We start from the raw sequence: 16639 nt of genomic DNA, 5'->3' as shown, positions 1-16639 counted from the left end.
GATAGGCTGTTGGCGCTTCACTAACTCTTGAGAGTGCCAAGTATGTGTGCGACCGTTCGCGCAGGTGGTATGGACGGTTAGCATAGAGCCATGCACAGCTTCTCTAGAATTGGGGAGCCACATGTAAGGCAGCGAGATAGCAGTCAATTTAACGATGACTTCGACACTAGGCACATCTCACTAGTGCCGTCGTTCATGGGGTCGTCATCGTCATCATCCTCATCATCAAACTCAGTGTCACTGAGCGCGGAGCCACTCTCATCAGATGCAGCAGATGGGCTGATGAAAAGATGGGGATGCATAGCCGGCTTTGTTGGAGTCTTCTGCACGTCTGCCCTAGAAGACATACATCAGTACACAGACAGAGATACAAGTCGCGGATTGGATGGATGATATTACTCCCCGAAAGTTTTGCTCAAGACAAATCATAGTAGCTTCAGAACATCGCGTTCTTATTGCACTGCAAGTCACGACTTCTAAAATGTTTCAGCCTAAAGCCTAAAGCGTACATGCCAGTCACTTTCAGAGCCACAAGCAGATACAACAATATTCCACTCCTGTCCCATACTTCGCAGGAGACGGTTGCATGAATTTCGGTGTAGCCGGTGATAGAGCTTCAAGCATGTCCATGTGTCTGCAGCATGGGAGTGTGCACAGGAAATAGAAAGTACACTAAGGACGACAGTTTTTTTACCCTGATAGTTGTTCTCAACTTGATTGCATTATTAGTTTCATTCCCTGCTTTGCCCTTGAGAAGGGAGTGAAACGTTGGGGAAATGAATGTCGTCTTCTTGCATGGAGTGGTGGCGTCGTTGGATCCATACTGTCTTTTCATTCACTAAGGACATCACTACTACAGCGTTGGGACTATTATATCGCTATTCAGATTCTAGCAACTGTACTGAGTGGTACGATATTCATGCAACCATGCCTAAAACAGTAACCCCTATATACAGAGACCTATGCACACAATCAACTTACTCTGGAGTCTGGTTCAGTTTGGCAGGATTGGTCAGACGTTTCCTTGTGCATGCTGCCTGCGCATCGCAAGCAAATATTTCTGTACCCGTCTTACTTGCTCGGGGGTCGTCTATTTGTGTCGCAGTTGATGTGAACGAAGGGTGTACAGTTTGCGTACCAGTATGCGCAACGTTAGTGGGAGTACATGTACATGGCTCATCAATCTCAGGTTCATCGACCTCAGCTGCAGTAACTGCTGGAGTTGATGGCAATGCACTCTGAGGATACAAAAAGAATTGAATGGGATACGGAGCTTGGGTTGGCTGTGACTTTCACGCCTGTGGCGATCATCAGACAGCAATGAAGCTGTATGAAGCTGTATGAAGCTCTGCACCCCGGTGCATTGAGCACTCTTTCGAGGACCACACTCTGAGGATATACAGGTAATATTCACGGCGGATGAGAACGAACAAACAGTAGAGTCGCAGCATGAGGACTACATCCAACGGCATCAGACCCAGAAATTTTGAAAAGTTGCATGGCACGTACCTTCTGCTTACTCAGTTGCAGCCTGTTGATTTCCGCTTCGCTGCAGGCTCACGGTCCGGAAAAACTGAGGGCACTGCTCCATGGATGTCTTTCTGGACGGAGTATTGATCAACTCGGCTCTCAAGTCCCTCTGTATCGCGAAGTCCTCTTTGCAGAAATGCAGGGAACAAACGTAGCTAGTGCTGCGAAAATCCGCTGGCAAGTTCTCCCGACGTATAGCAACATCCCAGCGCTTTGCCAGGTCGTCATCCTTAGGAAATCTGTGAAAACTAACCCCAGGAGGATGATTTGTTCTACTGGAACAACCGACCACACAACAATTCGGCATCGCTGTAGTTCAGGTGAAATGGCAAACTTTCCTAAGCAGGAAGGGAATTTGCTCATGACAAAAAGAAGATGCGATCCCAAACCCTGCTAGTTCCGCACCTTGCCACAATGACATCACACATACATTGGTATGGGGGCGTGTCTAAACTAACTTGAAACATCTCAAGAACGCTTTGTCGTAGAGGCTTGGGACCAAGACCATTCGACTCGGCGCCCGAAACTCTACAGGCTATCAAATTTTCATTTTTTTCGTGGAGTTCCCCTTTAGGACCAACCAGAGGGCTTGACTTGATAATTATGTTAGCCCTTGTCAGAAGCTATTTTTGATTGGTCCGGCTTGTAGAGGTCCGAATCTTCCCTGGAGAAGTTTTGAAAATATCATGCCAAATTGTGCCTTCGGGGGACAGTGTGCCGCCCTTGCAAGTTTTGGACCTCGGAAATAAAATCAAACTGCAGTAAAGTGAGTGACTGAGGAATGAAACTATGCCAGAATCTTTTGAAGCCGGACCCCGCTTCGACGTCAATGTGATATTTGTCCCTCCACCCTCCTCCTTCTCCTCCTCCTTCTCCTCCTCCTCCTCCTCCTTCTCCTCCTCCTCCTCCTTCTCCTCCTCCTTCTCCTCCTCCTTCTCCTTTTCCTTTTCCTTCTCCTTCTCCGTTTCCTTCTCCTCCTCCTGTCCCTCCACCCTCCTTCTCCTCCTCGTTCTCCCCTTAAATACTGGTGCATGACCACGCTGAGTGTGTTGGCAACTCGGTATACTTGTGCATACGGCTGACCATTCACATCCACATGTTTGAATAGGCAGTCTGCAAATGTGGTCACCATCTAAACTTGGCTTTGGCCACTTTTGACGCTCTTCTACTTCTTTGACAGGCTCTGGACTCGTTGTACAAGGACGTGAAGGTACACCCAATGAAGCTGCTGGATTCCTATATGAAGTTTCTCTTCAGTGCAACAGCTGCTAAGGTATACATTAATTGCATTATCTTTCGAAAAATATTTGTTTTGAAATTATGTCTAGAAACGTACATAATTTTAAATCGTGTATGACTGCTGTTGCTTTGGGAAGTGCGTTGAAGCCCGTGCGCGTGCGCGTGTGTGTGTGTGTGTGTGTGTTGGTGTTTGTAGTACTTTGTACGAACAAAAGTACACGTAATTATGCAATAGCAAAATCTGGCGCAAGCCTCGTTTCCTACCAGCAAAAAGGTGAAATTAGTATTGTTATTATTAAACTCAATCTCGTAGCATGTGCACGCATGGCTAATGTGGGGAGCAACCCCAGAGATGAGGGCGATACCCAGCCATGGCAAAACGGCACAAAAGAAAAAATGGAAAGAAAGGAACAGGGAGGAAAACAAAGCCATTGAGTGAGATAATCGGGCATTACATTTTTTAGCTAAACGAAACAAAAAAGGAAAACGCAACTCGGTACAAACAACTCGACGAAACTGAGACCTGCTGTGGCAGTGGTGGGCTAGGCTTGATAGCTTGAGCCAGTCAGAATAGGAATGAAACAGAGGGGATTTTGTAAACTGGACAGTGCGAGCTGCAGGTAGCGAGACCTGTACCCTAGTTGAACGGCTCCGCACAAACCAGTCATAGGGCAAAGGATGCCATGGTACCTAAGAAGAGAAAACAGAGATCTACAAACGTGAGGCAGGTAACGGCAGAGAGGCTTCAGAGTGAAAAAAAAAGCATTGGAAACATGTGTGAGATGTGTGCTGCTAATACAGTGTATTGTGCACCAGGTGCCGGGTACATGCCCTGGTTGCTTTGCACGGTCCGCCATCTCTACCTTGCACCCTGCTAACATGTTTCCGTCTGTCTTTCCTTCTTCTATGCGCATGTGTGGCAATACTCGTACAGCATCGCTTGCTCTGTGTTATTCGTATCGAGTGCGTGGGTAAGTAATAGCAGTGTACTGGGAGGCCCTCACCTCTTCTACACATACTGCAGGCTCTGTCCACTGGGCACTGTAAGCAGCCTAGGGATTTTAGACAACTGTACGTGTAGACAGTTGTCTAAAGTCCCAAGGCTGCTTACAGTGCCCAGTGGACAAAGCCAGTAATACAAATATTACACAGCAATGAAACAAACAAGTCTGTGTTTTTACACGAAACTCGGAGTAACAGCGGAAAGAGACTTGTTTGATTCATTGCTGTGTAATATTTGTATAACTGTACGTGTATGTTTACCATAAAACTCTGAGTAACAACGAAACTGTCCCATTTTTATTTCCTTTTGTGTACCTCTTGTGTACATGTACATATGTATCTGGAGGATAGGTATTCACTGCCTAGCACATGCCACGGTACATGTATGCTCAGTTCCACTATGGTGGAATACAAAGTCGCTATTACACGCATACGGCAAAAGAAAAATTACGGGCAAAGAGAACTGCACCATTGACCTCGCATCGTCTTGCTGATGTGTAGTTATGCATAACCACTTTAACCAGTATATTTCGAAGTGCAGTGCTGTTTTGAGGATTTCCGATAACAGGAGGCAAGTTCACTCCAGGCACTGTGCAACCCCAGGCCCTTGAATACTGAGCTGTGCAGTACATATTTTGTGAGATAAATAATGTTGGTCATGAGATCAGATTTCATTGAACAGCACTGTATGCACGTGTTGTTTGGTGCATGCATGTGACTGGCAGTGCACATTCTGCAGCGTTCTTCCCTGGTTTTATTTATTTCTGGCCGATGCTAGCCAAAGATCAGCCACGCCAAGTTGCCGAGCATCCCCGGCTAGAGCAGCAGCTCTATGAGAAGCTATGGAACGATTCCAATAAAGTAAGAGCAGATCTGTTCCCTTTCTCACTGTGTTAGAACTGCATTTCGCCCCAAAGTACTGAAGGTTTCAACCAGGGAGTACTTGTAATTGTAGAATACTCCTGGTTGAACTTCATCAGTACATCACCCTGCATTTATTATACCTTTTATGCCGGTCCTTTTATCCACTGTCTTTCTCTCGCAAAAAAAACAAGCAAGGCTTTTCATTGTGTTCATTTTGCCCGTAAAAGAGGCCAGTGGACACAATTCAAAACATTACCCCCCCCCGGTGTGCACAGTGTACCGCTACTGGCAAGTCATTTCTTTTTAGCTTGAACACTTTTATTCTGGTGCCATCTTTCATTGCTGTGAGCAGGAGGTGAGCGTTGGCGCAGCGCGTGTACTCAAACTACTGAATAAGCAGCAGCAGGCTTGCAGAGAGGTGCAAAAGTGAGTATGACTCAACGGTGTAGTGTGTACGAAATGCTCTAACTGTGCTGCAAGTAACGTGTTATTTGTGTGTGCTGCTGCACTGGCGCATGTGACGTCATAAACCAGGGAATTGTAAAACAATCAATGTTATAATAATAATTATGCCAGCCTTGCCTGATAGGTAACGTGTTTTCACGGTGACAGCGTGAACAAGGCGAGGACGCACTGTATGGGAAACAGTGCCCCACGCCACCAACGCTGTCACCGTGAAAACAATCATGTTAGTAGTTTTGATTGACACGTCCCTGCTACGAACCGACCTCAACAGGTGATAGTGTAAATGGGTATGGATTGTAGGTAGATCGCATACTGATAGACAATAGACACTGTTATTTGTAGGCTGCTGTGATCACTTGCATGCAGCATGTAGGTCATGGTGCCCCGGGAGTGCTTCAAGTACGTAAGTTTATAGGGTGGCTGCATCTGTCTCCAGCTTGTACTGCACAGACAGTGCAGTATGTGTCCACGGTGAATGCATAGCAATCATTGGCCTTTCTGCATGTGATCTGTCCTCTTCTCTCTGGTCTTGCAGACAACTGGAAAGCGAGAAGGAAACGTTACGGATCAAAGGAGTCCGGTCTATGGTGAGTTCCGATGTGATTGACAGTGTGATGAAAATGATCTCCTTTCTTTCCCTGATTCAGTCCCTTCCCCCGTCTTTGGATGCACTCTCAATTGAAGTATTCGATTGTCCACATTCTGATTTGTTTCAAGTCTTTTCGCTGAGTTCCGTAGACGTTATCTAACGCTAAGTGTTATTTGTTCCTGCTGCTGCTGCTGCTGTTGTTGCTGTTGCATCTGTCCAAACCATAGTGCGCTTTACGGATGCGAGCGCGTGGCAATATTCAGATCCTGGTTGACTTGGTTCGCATGGATCCGTGTCAGTCGGTACAGCTGGCTGCCGTCAGGGCATTCGCTGACCTGAACATCACGGACAGTACGGTGCTACGGCTACTGCAGAGCAAGGCCAGTGGACCCGACACTGCACTCAAACAGTGAGTAAAACACCGAAGACATCGATGATGATGATGATGACGACCTGCTATGCTATGATCATCTCTAGAATTTAGGTATCTGTAGCAGGGTGATAGGCACTGCTGCCGCTGCCCTGCTATGTTCTTATTGAAAGGAATGTAAAGCTGATTGAGGCATTGATTAGGACGAAAGACAATGCGGAAGAGTTGAAGGAGAGTAATCAAAATATAGTCAAGCAATAAAGAAAGACAATCTTTAAACACCTCTACCATGTATATTACATAATATTTTGCATTGAAATTACATTGCTTCTGTAAAAAGGGTATTTGCCAAGCAGTTCTCAAACTTCGCATGCACTAACAGCTGTAATACGGCATCTCAGTATAAACGTGTGTGTGTGTGTCCGGATATGTGTTTGCATGTGTGTCTCATGCGTGCACGTGTCTTTGTAATAGGGAAGCTCTCCATACACTACAACAACTGAAGGTAGCGTGAGAAGGAATGCTGCAGGCCAGGCAGGCCCAGCTGGCTGGTCCTCCGTACACTACAACGACTGACGATAGATAACGTGAGAAGGAATGCTGCTGCTGCTGCAGCTGCATTTGATGCTGGAAATTCGAGGAGTGGACAGGGCCAGCTGACTGGTATCCTCCAAACCATCCTCAGCAGTATGCTAACTAGTACAGTGGTCCCTCTATAATCCGGCACCATTTGTGCCACGAAAATCTGCTGGATTAGGGAGGGTGCTGGATTAACAAATCTGATTTACTGCTGCAATGTGCATGAAGAGGACATTTTGGCTACTGAAAATTGTGCTGGTTTATCGAGGGTGCTGGATTATAAAGTGCCGGATTAGAGAGGGACGACTGTACTACACTCGCTACAATTAGCTACAGGTACACGCTGCATGCTTCGGTCAGCAACAAGCTACGCAGCTGTCTGCTCACTCGTCGAACACCTGCTGGATATCCCTCAAGCTGCTCTCGAGCGCGGCAACGAAACCGTCTGGATCGCGGTAACCGTGATAGGCCGTGACCTGCGATGCGATGCAGTTGTCGTCGACGCGATAACCGACTCCGAGACCGTCGTTGACGACGGGTGCAAATCCACCCAGCATGACAGCCGGGCTGGACAAGGTACTGGTGGATAGTACAATATGGTTCAGGTCCTTGTAGCCATGCGAGCTAAATAGGTCAACGGACTTGCCGGATGCCTCGGCGATCTTCTTCAGTGCAAACAGATGACGATCAAAGCCGTTACCTAGGAAACACATACATAACACACCCATGTAAGAAGGGTTATGTTATACTTTCTTAGCCTGCATTCTATCTGGTATATTTCATACGAACAAGAACACCTACTGAAGACCCCCCCCCCCCCCATTGTTGAGAATATTAAATTATATATTTTCAGCATGTCTTGAGACATCTAAACCGGATTTTATTTCCAGTGAAACTCGCACACCAAAATGAAATGTAACATCTGCCCCTCAGCATGAAACTTCTGTCCGATCAGCATTCTTCTAACAAGTGTCCTTGTGTGGTGTGATGTCTGCATAGGCCATCATGAATAATTGTAGTCCCCACAACCTTCATGTAGAGCAGTTGCAGTGACTAAAATCAATCTTATGGCAAGCATTCCCCTGAACCGGCCCCAGAGGTCTTCGTATGAAGATGAGATTCGACTTCCACTACTGTACCTCGGAGTGCACTCGACATGTGCACGCAGATCTAATACAATGCACAGCAGCACTAAGAATCATGCAGACCATTTTATAAGGTGCCAGCATACCTGTTGCAGCCTGCTTGATGAGTGTGCTGTGCTTCTCAGAGGCTTTGTCAATGAGTGCACGTAGCTCTTCCTTGCTGAGCGGCGAGGTCTTGTTCTCAAAGCCGGCCACACCAGCCACCGTCTCAACCGTGGCGGGACGTACTGTTTCCGTTCGGCCGTGCTTGAATGCTGCTGTGCTGCATGATTCATACGTGGCTGGTGTGTAGCCATGCTGGCGGTAGAATGCAAGCTGTACACGCACATCACCAGGGTACACACACATCAAGTTCAACAGGCCAGGGTACAAACAAATCCATAATGTACACACAAATCCATAGGGTACCGGTGCACACACCATACAAACACCATACACACCATACACGCACCATACACACACCATACAAACACCATACACACCATACACGCACCATACACACACCATACACACACACACACACGCATGCACACCATGCACCATGTATACGATACGTCGCAAGAGAAGCACGCAAATCGGCAACGCACTGGATGTACACGCGCACGTGCGCACACACAAACACACACACACACACACACACACACACACACACACACACACACACACACACACCGAATCATATCCATCTTGCATTTTTCAATGTTCTCTCATCACACCTGGTGCCCACATGCAGCAGTTACTCACCTGCAAGCTAAACTGGAGAATAGCATCACCACTCAGCTTCTTGTCCTTCAAGAACTTCTTGTTCATACCAGGGTACTGGATGGTGGCCATGCGTAGTTTCTGCGTGTGGTCGTCAAAGCGCCGAGTAGCCGCTGCTATGTGACTCTTCAGGCTGTCGTTCAGATTGAAGGGCAGGCTTTGAACTAAACACACACACACGCGCGCGCGCACGTGCACACCCACCCACACACACACACACACACACAGACACACACAAACACAGACACACACACACGCGCACACACACACACACGCACACATGCAGACACACACGCACACACAAAATGCACAGAAAGAATCACTAAGGTTAACAAAATGCATTCCTGGCTTGGTTAAGTTCAAAGAGACTGGACTGACTTGACACAAGCATTTATAACACTCTCCATGGCAGTTCTACCTGTCTAAACAATAGGGAGGTTTCGCTCTACGGAATTACGTATGAAAATAACGTAGGAACTGCACGTAATTTTCATACGTAAAAATCAGAGCTGTTGGGTTTCGCTCTACGTGATTTCTCCACGACTGCTAAACATGCCTTGTTGCTTTGGAGACGTGTTGGCTGCATGTGCCCACCGCATGCACCACGAGCCGAAACCGCGTTTCCATTGTATTTTGCACGTGGTGTACGGTGTGTGTACCTTGTGTTTCGCGCGGCTTGAACTTTGCCATGGATAAACCCTGAAAATGCGAAAAATATTTCAAAAAGTCCTACGGAGACCCCAACGTAGGAAACAGCTTTCCTACGGATATCCGTAGAGAGTTTTACGTATGAAAGTTTCCCTCGCTCCCCGGCGTGTACGACATACGGATTTTCATACGTAATTACGTAGAGTGAAACCTCCCTAATGTAACAGAACTATGAACAGCTTTCTATGAGCGCCTCTTTGAAGGGGAAAATCACCCAACACCTCAAAGAGTGAGAGCATCAACCAGTCTGTCAACCAGCAATGCTATACAGATCATACACGTAAGCACTGCAGCGGCGTAATTCATGCTGCAAAGTTCCACACCAGGGTGTCAGTATGTCCGGTTCCAGTTCAAGTGATTAACACAACGATGCACATGATGTTCTTCCCTGCGCATTGTGGTGCAAGTTCTACGCCAAGGTGTTGATATAGTAGAACAGTACATGTGCGTGCAGTGAAATTCCATGCAGAGGGGTTGGCACACAGACACAGATCAATAGCGATTGAGCTCCAGTTGCAAGTCGACTACCCACACACACTGTACCGAGCAAGACTGTACAGTATAGTGTTCCTTTGACTGAAATTGACTCTCCTACATTCTACACACAAGCAGCACAGCAACATGCGGTAACATATCCCCCATGATCTGCTTGTCACTGGCTTACCTGCCAGCATCCTCCTCCTGGCACTGCCATGGGAGCTAATGCCAACTGGAATTCGCCTGGTACAGATCCACCACATGGAACAGGGTGCTTTCTCCAGGGATCACAGGGAGCCCACTAGCCCTAGCCCTCCCATGTCACCCCAGCCGGCTCCAGGACTGATCTTGACTCAAACTCTAAAAGGAATCCACCAACTTGTGAAAGGGCAACGCAGTCGCACGCACCATCACTAGTGCATGCAGTAACGTTAAACTTACATGATACTTTGTCCATGGTCAGGGGCATTTCGAAAGGATGCTTCTTCACGTCGGCATACACCTCGTTGAGGAAGCGCAGTACAGCTACGCCATCGCCCCAGGCGTGCTCAAAGTTAACTGCAGCTCTGCCACCCTTGCACACAATCAGCTGGAGTGACTTGTCAAACCAGCTGCACAGACACAAGGCAAGCACAGCAGAAAACAAGAAACATTGCAACCGACTAATTGCACATGAAGCTTGAGTAACACGAGTCCAAGAGACCACGCCATGAAAGGATCACAATGTGCAGATAACCTATCGTTGCAGAGGATATCATCTCCAGCACACAATCTGCAGCAGGTTAAGAACTACCTATCGCATTTTCCAGTTATAAGTCGACTTTTTATAACCTAAAAACCGAAATAAAAAAGCGGCGGTCGACTCACGACCGGGGTTCAACCGCTATTATTCATATTGATATTGAAGCGGTTAATCGAGGCCCCGAGCATTGGGGGCCAACTTACAACCGAGGTAGACTTATAACCGATACAATACGGTAAAAAGTTCAGCAATAAAAGAATGGATCTCGCAGAATGGCTTTAAAAGCGTACCGGTTGTGCGCCTCTCCGAACAGGAATGTGTTGCTGAGTGAGACAACGGAATCCGGCTCCGCATCCTCCAGGACGAGCATGAACACGGCGCTATCAATCAGCTCCAGGTTCTTGGCGTTCTGCGGGTCTTCGACCAGCTTGAGGCGCGCTGCGGCCCACTGGTTGCGGTCGTCGGACGTCAGGCAGGCAATGCTCTCCTTGTTCTGCTCATTCGACTGTTCCTTGATCTGACGCAGGCAGCTGTAAATGCACTCCACCGGAATAGCACTGCCTGTAGTAAACAATATACATGTACACCAACACCAATACCAACACCAACACCAATACCAACACCACCACCACCACCAACAACAACAACATGAACACAACACGCATAGCAATACACAGTTGTTTTGAGAACAATCAGCCATCAGCCGAAAATCTGCAGACCCACAGTATCGTACTCATTCAGCTTACCGTCCTCCTTGAGCACGTCGAACGTGAAGAAGTTTCCGCCAGAGAGAACGGCCACATGGCGTCGCCCAGCATAGGTAGCCAGCTCATCCTTGTGCTTGCACGGTACGCGTGTAGTATTGAACAGACGCGTGTACTGGCTCATGTCGAGGGGAAAGATCTTGTGCAGGTACGCACCATACCAAGACACAACTTCAGGTAGATAACTGTAGAGCAAAGAGATCACACAAGACAGAACGACAAAAACCGAATACCGGCATCTATAAATATTGTAGCATATATTTAAAGGACACGTTACGTAGTGGAAGCAGCTTTAATATAATGTGGCAATACACAATCAACAGCACCCTTACTAAGTGCATGAGAGTGGAAGTGCTAAACTTGTACCAAACTTATGAGTCACAGGTAAGACCATCTGAAAAGAAAGCTTCTGTACACAGTCCTATAATGATGCGTTAGTAAAGTGGCAACTGATCACAGTGGTAACGACAACATCAACGCCCCTATCAGGTGCTGGAGCTTCAGCAAGTCAACCCACTCCTGTGAGCATCAACCCTACCAACCTGAGGCGCTTCTTGATGCGATCGTTATCAGTCTGCTTTGGATTCATGTGATAAAGTTCTGGCTGCAGCTTTCCATCACGGTAGGTACGCATGAAACGCACCGCTGACGACACCAGTGTAGCTGCGCGTGTGACCTGTCAGTACACACACACACACACACACACACACACACACACACACACACACACACACACACACACACACACACACACACACACACACACACACACACACACACACACACACATCCACACATGTGTGCGCATGCGCATACACATACACATGAACAAGAGCCAAAGAATATGTTAGATACTTTAGTAGTCACTTGTGGCAAATATAAAGTGGGTGATAAGGAGTCAAAACGGTCAAGATTCTTGGGGTGCATTCTAATTTTCTCTAGCTTGTCGGAGAAATTTCTCCCGGATCTTTTGCACGTGTGAAGCGCCAAAGGGGACGCGATCTTGAGTGACATGAATGTAGTATGCACTGTGCGTATAAAACCATAGCAAAAAAGACGTTCATGATCCACACGTGACTTTCAGCAGTAACGTTAGTTAGTAGTTCGCATGCGCTGACCCCAAAACGCGGGGAATATCCAAGCTTCAACCACCTTTGTAGCTAGGAGAGCTTGGAGAGCTTTGGAGAGTCTATTTTAAAAATTCAGAGAGGAAAATACAGGTCTCCAACTTTTTTGAGAGGGTTTTAGAACGCACTCTTAGTATACATTCATCAGTTGAAGGTGTTGAAAAGAGAAAAAATACTATGTGTGTGTGTGTATGCGTGTGTGTGTGTGCCCGCTAGTTCAGGTGGTGGGTACACTTATGCCAGATAGTGTTGGGCCTGTTGCTAACGGGCCCGGCTGCTTGAAGGTGTATTGTTGTACCTACCACCTTTGTTCGTTTCAGGGTTCATATACTTTCTATTTGAAGTATACATACCTGTTAACCATGGACTGCTTCTGGCTAGATTAACTCTTGTGTAATCAATGGTGCTAGTGAAGCTTATATCAGATCCACTCTGATTTAGCCACCCACACTAGTACCAAATATTACCTTCACTGGGGGCAGGGGTACCTGCAGTTGGATCCCGGGACGGATACCCTGATGCCGTCAATCCTTTTTCTGCACCTTGTCCTCACCCACTTACTGAGGTGTGGTGAGCCCATAAGTGGGATCATTTCAAGTCCACCCTAGTTTGGGGATTTCAGGGGGTGTCGGCCGCTGGGTGGTTCAATGGCCAATTGAGTCATCTTTCCAAGATTCCTTTTGAGTCTCTCTCCCCTCTCCCGGGGAGATCCACGTGACCAGTTTTGGCAGTGAGCAAGAACAAGTACAAGTGTGTGTGTGTGGGGGGGGGGGGGGGTAACTGCAGTGAGCAACAAGTACAAGTACAAGTGTGTCTGTGTGCACACGCACACACACACACACACACACACACACACACACACACACACACACACACACACACACACACACACACACACACACACACACACACACACGTGGATAGCATTCTGACCTGATCGCTGCCACCGGGATTAGTGTCGTCCGTAAATGCAATGAACGGGTTGTAATTGAGAGGCAGAGGTGAACGGTCTCTCAGATACATGTCAAACCAATAGTCTACAGTGAGTATTTCAAACAGAAAGAAACAACCAAATGACAATAGTCAACAGTGAGTATTTCAAACAGAAAGAAACAACCAAATGACAATAGTCAACAGTGGATTGGACTACTGGATAGTCAACCAGTGCCCATCAACTACGGCAAACAATGGAGCATGAGCTGACTGCCATAGCCACGTCACACACAGCAGGTAGCAACTGCTTCACTCTTCGCTGATCACAGCATAATTCAAAGGATTGGACACATACCTTGGGTTGAAAGTAAGAAACATAGATCCGCTGAGCGAAGGATTGCTGATACATGAATGATAGCCATGCCAGTAAGTCAGCAAAATTAGTTTAAAAAATACCCCCCCCCCCCCCCCAAATGATACCATATTACTGAATCGGGAATTAAAAATAACGAGTCGACTGGTCATGGGAAGGCTTGCTTACCGGTGATGTAGCTGGTGTGTTTGTTTTGTTTATCCTGGGCGACCAATTCCTTGTGCAGCTCTGCGCACATACATCATGGAGACATGGAGAAGGCAAAACAACCCTCTAAATTACACGTTGTCAATTTTCCATGCCACGTCACAGTCAGTGAACCTCTCAAAGAAATTCAATAATGAAATCGAAATTGACAGCATGATGAGCATGCGGAGAACCGGACCGCCTTACCAGCGCCGACGCCTTGCTCAAATTCCTTGAGCATCTTCTCGTGCTGGGAGAAGTTCTCCCCGTCCAGCAGCGGGCGCTGGGCGTCCAGGTAGCGCGAGCATGACGCCTCGAGCTTCGGAATTGGCAGGCGTGGCAGGCTGCGCTGGAAATGGTGCATTGGCACGACGGTGTCCTGCAGGTAGTCAGCATTCTTGCTGCTGCTGCTTGTGCTGCAAGCAGCAAGAGCAGCAACAGAAAAACGTCAAAAAAAGGTCATGTGATCGGGAGCAATGCGTGCGAAAAGGTCTCAGGCTGCTGGAATCAGGCGCAATTCGCATTGCTAAACATCCACTACACTGCACACAAGGGAGTTATTCTAACAGGACCGCCGGAAGCAGTTGGTCCGGTCATACCATAACCTTTCATACAGTTTGTGTATGAAAAGGAGTGGGTACACGTAACCTCCTCAGCGGTAAACATGAGTTGGTGGCCAACACGTTGGTGCGGTGAGGACCTGACCAACTGCACCGGTCCCGGCAGAGCTGCATAAGTAGGTTAAAGGACTACTCCCTGCTGCACATGTACATGCAGTGCATATGATTGTAGGTTGAGCAAATGTTAGACTGCATACCAAACAGACATGAAAGATTCGATATCAGTGGCTGATAACACTGCAATATAATAATTATATTATTAACTCGGATGGAGAGCTGACTGTTTAGTAACTTGTGGTGTTAGTGGACATTATAGTGCAACTTATAGTTCCTTGGTCCTTTTTACTTTTTATAAATTCTAATTATTATTGAGTGCACATTCTGGTCTGCGGTGAAGGGCAGTGAAGGGCATGAGCGGAGGTAGATAACACGACCCTCTACATCCACCCCCATGCACGATATCATAGGCAATGTATGCCTCGGCATCCACCCGCATGTACGCCATCATAGGTAATATATGCCTCGGCATCCACTCGCATGCACGACGTCATAGGCAATGTATGCCTCGGCATCCGATCGCATGTATGACGTCATGGGCAATGTATGTCTCGGCATCCACCCACATGTACGACATCATAGGCAATGTATGCCTCGGCATCCACTGGCATGCACGACGCCATAGGCAACGTATGCCTTGGCATCCGCTCGCATGTACGACGTCATGGGCAATGTATGCCTCAACATCTATCCACATGTACGACACCATAAAGTGGTACATGTATTACGTGTATCTCGGTACCGTACTTCTCCACGTATACTATAAGCGCATGTGCTTATAAGCGAAAATTTGCTGCAAAAAATATGTTTTGCTGCGTAAACATGTCCGGGTAGAAGAACATGCGCTTATATGTGCAATAAAGGTTTGTCTGTGTCCTAAACAACGGTGTTATCACAATGCTTAGCAGTATATTCAGCTTCCGGGTGTTTCACCAATCGTGTTAACATAATAAGCATATACGCTTATATTTGGGGGGGGGGGGGGAGGAGGGAGGCGTTCATGTCCGGACATAAGCCCGTGCGGGAGTACGGCAATTGAATGGCAACCATGGTACTACAGACAGTCAGAAGGGCTCAATACAGCACTTGGAGTAACCTGGTGTGACACAGAAAGAAATCCTACAGCAGCCACTACTATAGCAGTGGTCATTGAAGTTTGGAAACCGTCCCCGAGTACAGCGCTGCAATCCTCGTACAATACCGTAAAAGTCCGTAAATAAGTACGTATTTACTTTCGAATTTAGTGACCACACCCGTACTAACTTTCGGGCAGGTACTGACTTTCGGGCACAAACTAACTTTCGGACCTGACTTGTGTGTAGTGGAGAAGGCGTTTTCATGTTGATGTACATGCTACGTGCTGCATGTGCGCATCATACCGGTACTTATTTCGGGCAGTATGTTTATCGGGCTTGACTTGACTTCAACAGACAGAGCCAAAAGATTGAAGGGGGTATTTCTTTCGGGCAGGTACTTATTTACGGACTTTTACGGTAATGAATTACGGCAGCCGCGTATGTAGGCTGCAGTGTGCCGGGCGCTGTACCCGAGGAGAGGTCCGGATTTCATCATGTACTGTACTGTCTGTAGTGTGACACATTCAGGTGCAATTCACAGTGTATGTGTACTTCCAGAAATTCAATGTCATACTCATGGAGATCCTACGCACTTGGTTTTTGAATGAACACAATTCTTCATTTCTTAACCCAAACACAGTGCCATTAAAATTTTGATAAGCAACGCGGGCCTTAGGACCTACAGAAGTACCTCGATGAAAATCACATTCTCAGTAGCAGAAACATATCAACCTATGCACCTAGACGGTATTGCTTACCTGAAGCTTCTGACAGGATGCGCCTGCAGTGGAAGGAACAAGACGATGCCATTAGCTTGTCAGCAGGCGATTATAGCGGCCCAAAAAATCGAGCAAAAACTTACCACCGAGGCCAAACGCCAAGTTCGCACCGCCATTCCAGATTCGACTCAAGTAGGCAAACCTTAGAGGGCAACACAATGCAAGGATTGCCCGAGCAAGTGATCTGGTATGAGTTTTGAGTCTTGTAAAATAATTGGTCTCAGGATGTGGGCAAAGAGTCGAACTCGCGAA

The 16639-nt window shown here is 47.2% G+C and overlaps 2 protein-coding genes across 3 annotated transcripts in view; one reads left to right on the top strand and one right to left on the bottom strand.

Annotated features, from left to right (window-relative positions):
- The window catches only part of LOC135830947 (uncharacterized), a 25683-nt gene extending 18088 nt beyond the window's left edge, over positions 1 to 7595 (top strand). The window contains exons 21-27 of the mRNA XM_065343175.1: positions 2711 to 2803; positions 3704 to 3740; positions 4550 to 4632; positions 4988 to 5061; positions 5636 to 5687; positions 5917 to 6098; positions 6534 to 7595. Of these exons, the coding sequence (XP_065199247.1) occupies positions 2711 to 2803; positions 3704 to 3740; positions 4550 to 4632; positions 4988 to 5061; positions 5636 to 5687; positions 5917 to 6098; positions 6534 to 6573 (561 nt within the window). The 3' untranslated portion in view covers positions 6574 to 7595. The remainder of the gene's footprint in view (positions 1 to 2710; positions 2804 to 3703; positions 3741 to 4549; positions 4633 to 4987; positions 5062 to 5635; positions 5688 to 5916; positions 6099 to 6533) is intronic.
- Positions 6164 to 16639, bottom strand: LOC135830948 (carnitine O-palmitoyltransferase 2, mitochondrial-like). Of its 2 annotated transcripts, XR_010556133.1 has the most exons (13): positions 16471 to 16639; positions 16367 to 16389; positions 14063 to 14271; positions 13838 to 13897; positions 13297 to 13400; positions 11779 to 11912; positions 11219 to 11421; positions 10763 to 11033; positions 10172 to 10341; positions 8528 to 8709; positions 7870 to 8098; positions 6951 to 7338; positions 6164 to 6762 (listed from the first exon to the last, which is right to left on the bottom strand). XR_010556133.1 is itself a non-coding variant. In XM_065343176.1 (12 exons), the coding sequence occupies exons 1-12, from the start codon at positions 16501 to 16503 to the stop codon at positions 7022 to 7024; spliced, it is 1935 nt and encodes a 644-aa protein (XP_065199248.1). In that variant the 5' UTR covers positions 16504 to 16639; the 3' UTR covers positions 6164 to 7021. The 2 variants fall into 2 exon arrangements, 1 of the variants encoding a protein (XP_065199248.1); XM_065343176.1 differs by having other exon boundaries at positions 6164 to 7338.

This window comes from Sycon ciliatum, chromosome 1 (assembly GCF_964019385.1).
Source record: "Sycon ciliatum chromosome 1, ocSycCili1.1, whole genome shotgun sequence".
Classification (NCBI taxonomy): Eukaryota; Metazoa; Porifera; class Calcarea; order Leucosolenida; family Sycettidae; genus Sycon; species Sycon ciliatum.
Note: the sequence above shows the minus strand (reverse complement) of the source record. Positions and strands in the feature narration are given on the sequence as shown.

What these genes read in the sequence shown, in the direction of transcription:
- LOC135830948 (XM_065343176.1), bottom strand. Translation starts at nt 16,503, where the DNA reads ATGGCGGTGCGAACTTGGCGTTTGGCCTCGGTG. An exon ending in ATCCCGGTGGCAGCGATCAG is followed by an intron (nt 11,913 to 13,296) that starts GTCAGAATGCTA and finishes GTGTACTGACAG; the next exon opens with GTCACACGCGCAGCTACACT. An exon ending in CGACGTGCTCAAGGAGGACG is followed by an intron (nt 11,034 to 11,218) that starts GTAAGCTGAATG and finishes TGTTTACTACAG; the next exon opens with GCAGTGCTATTCCGGTGGAG.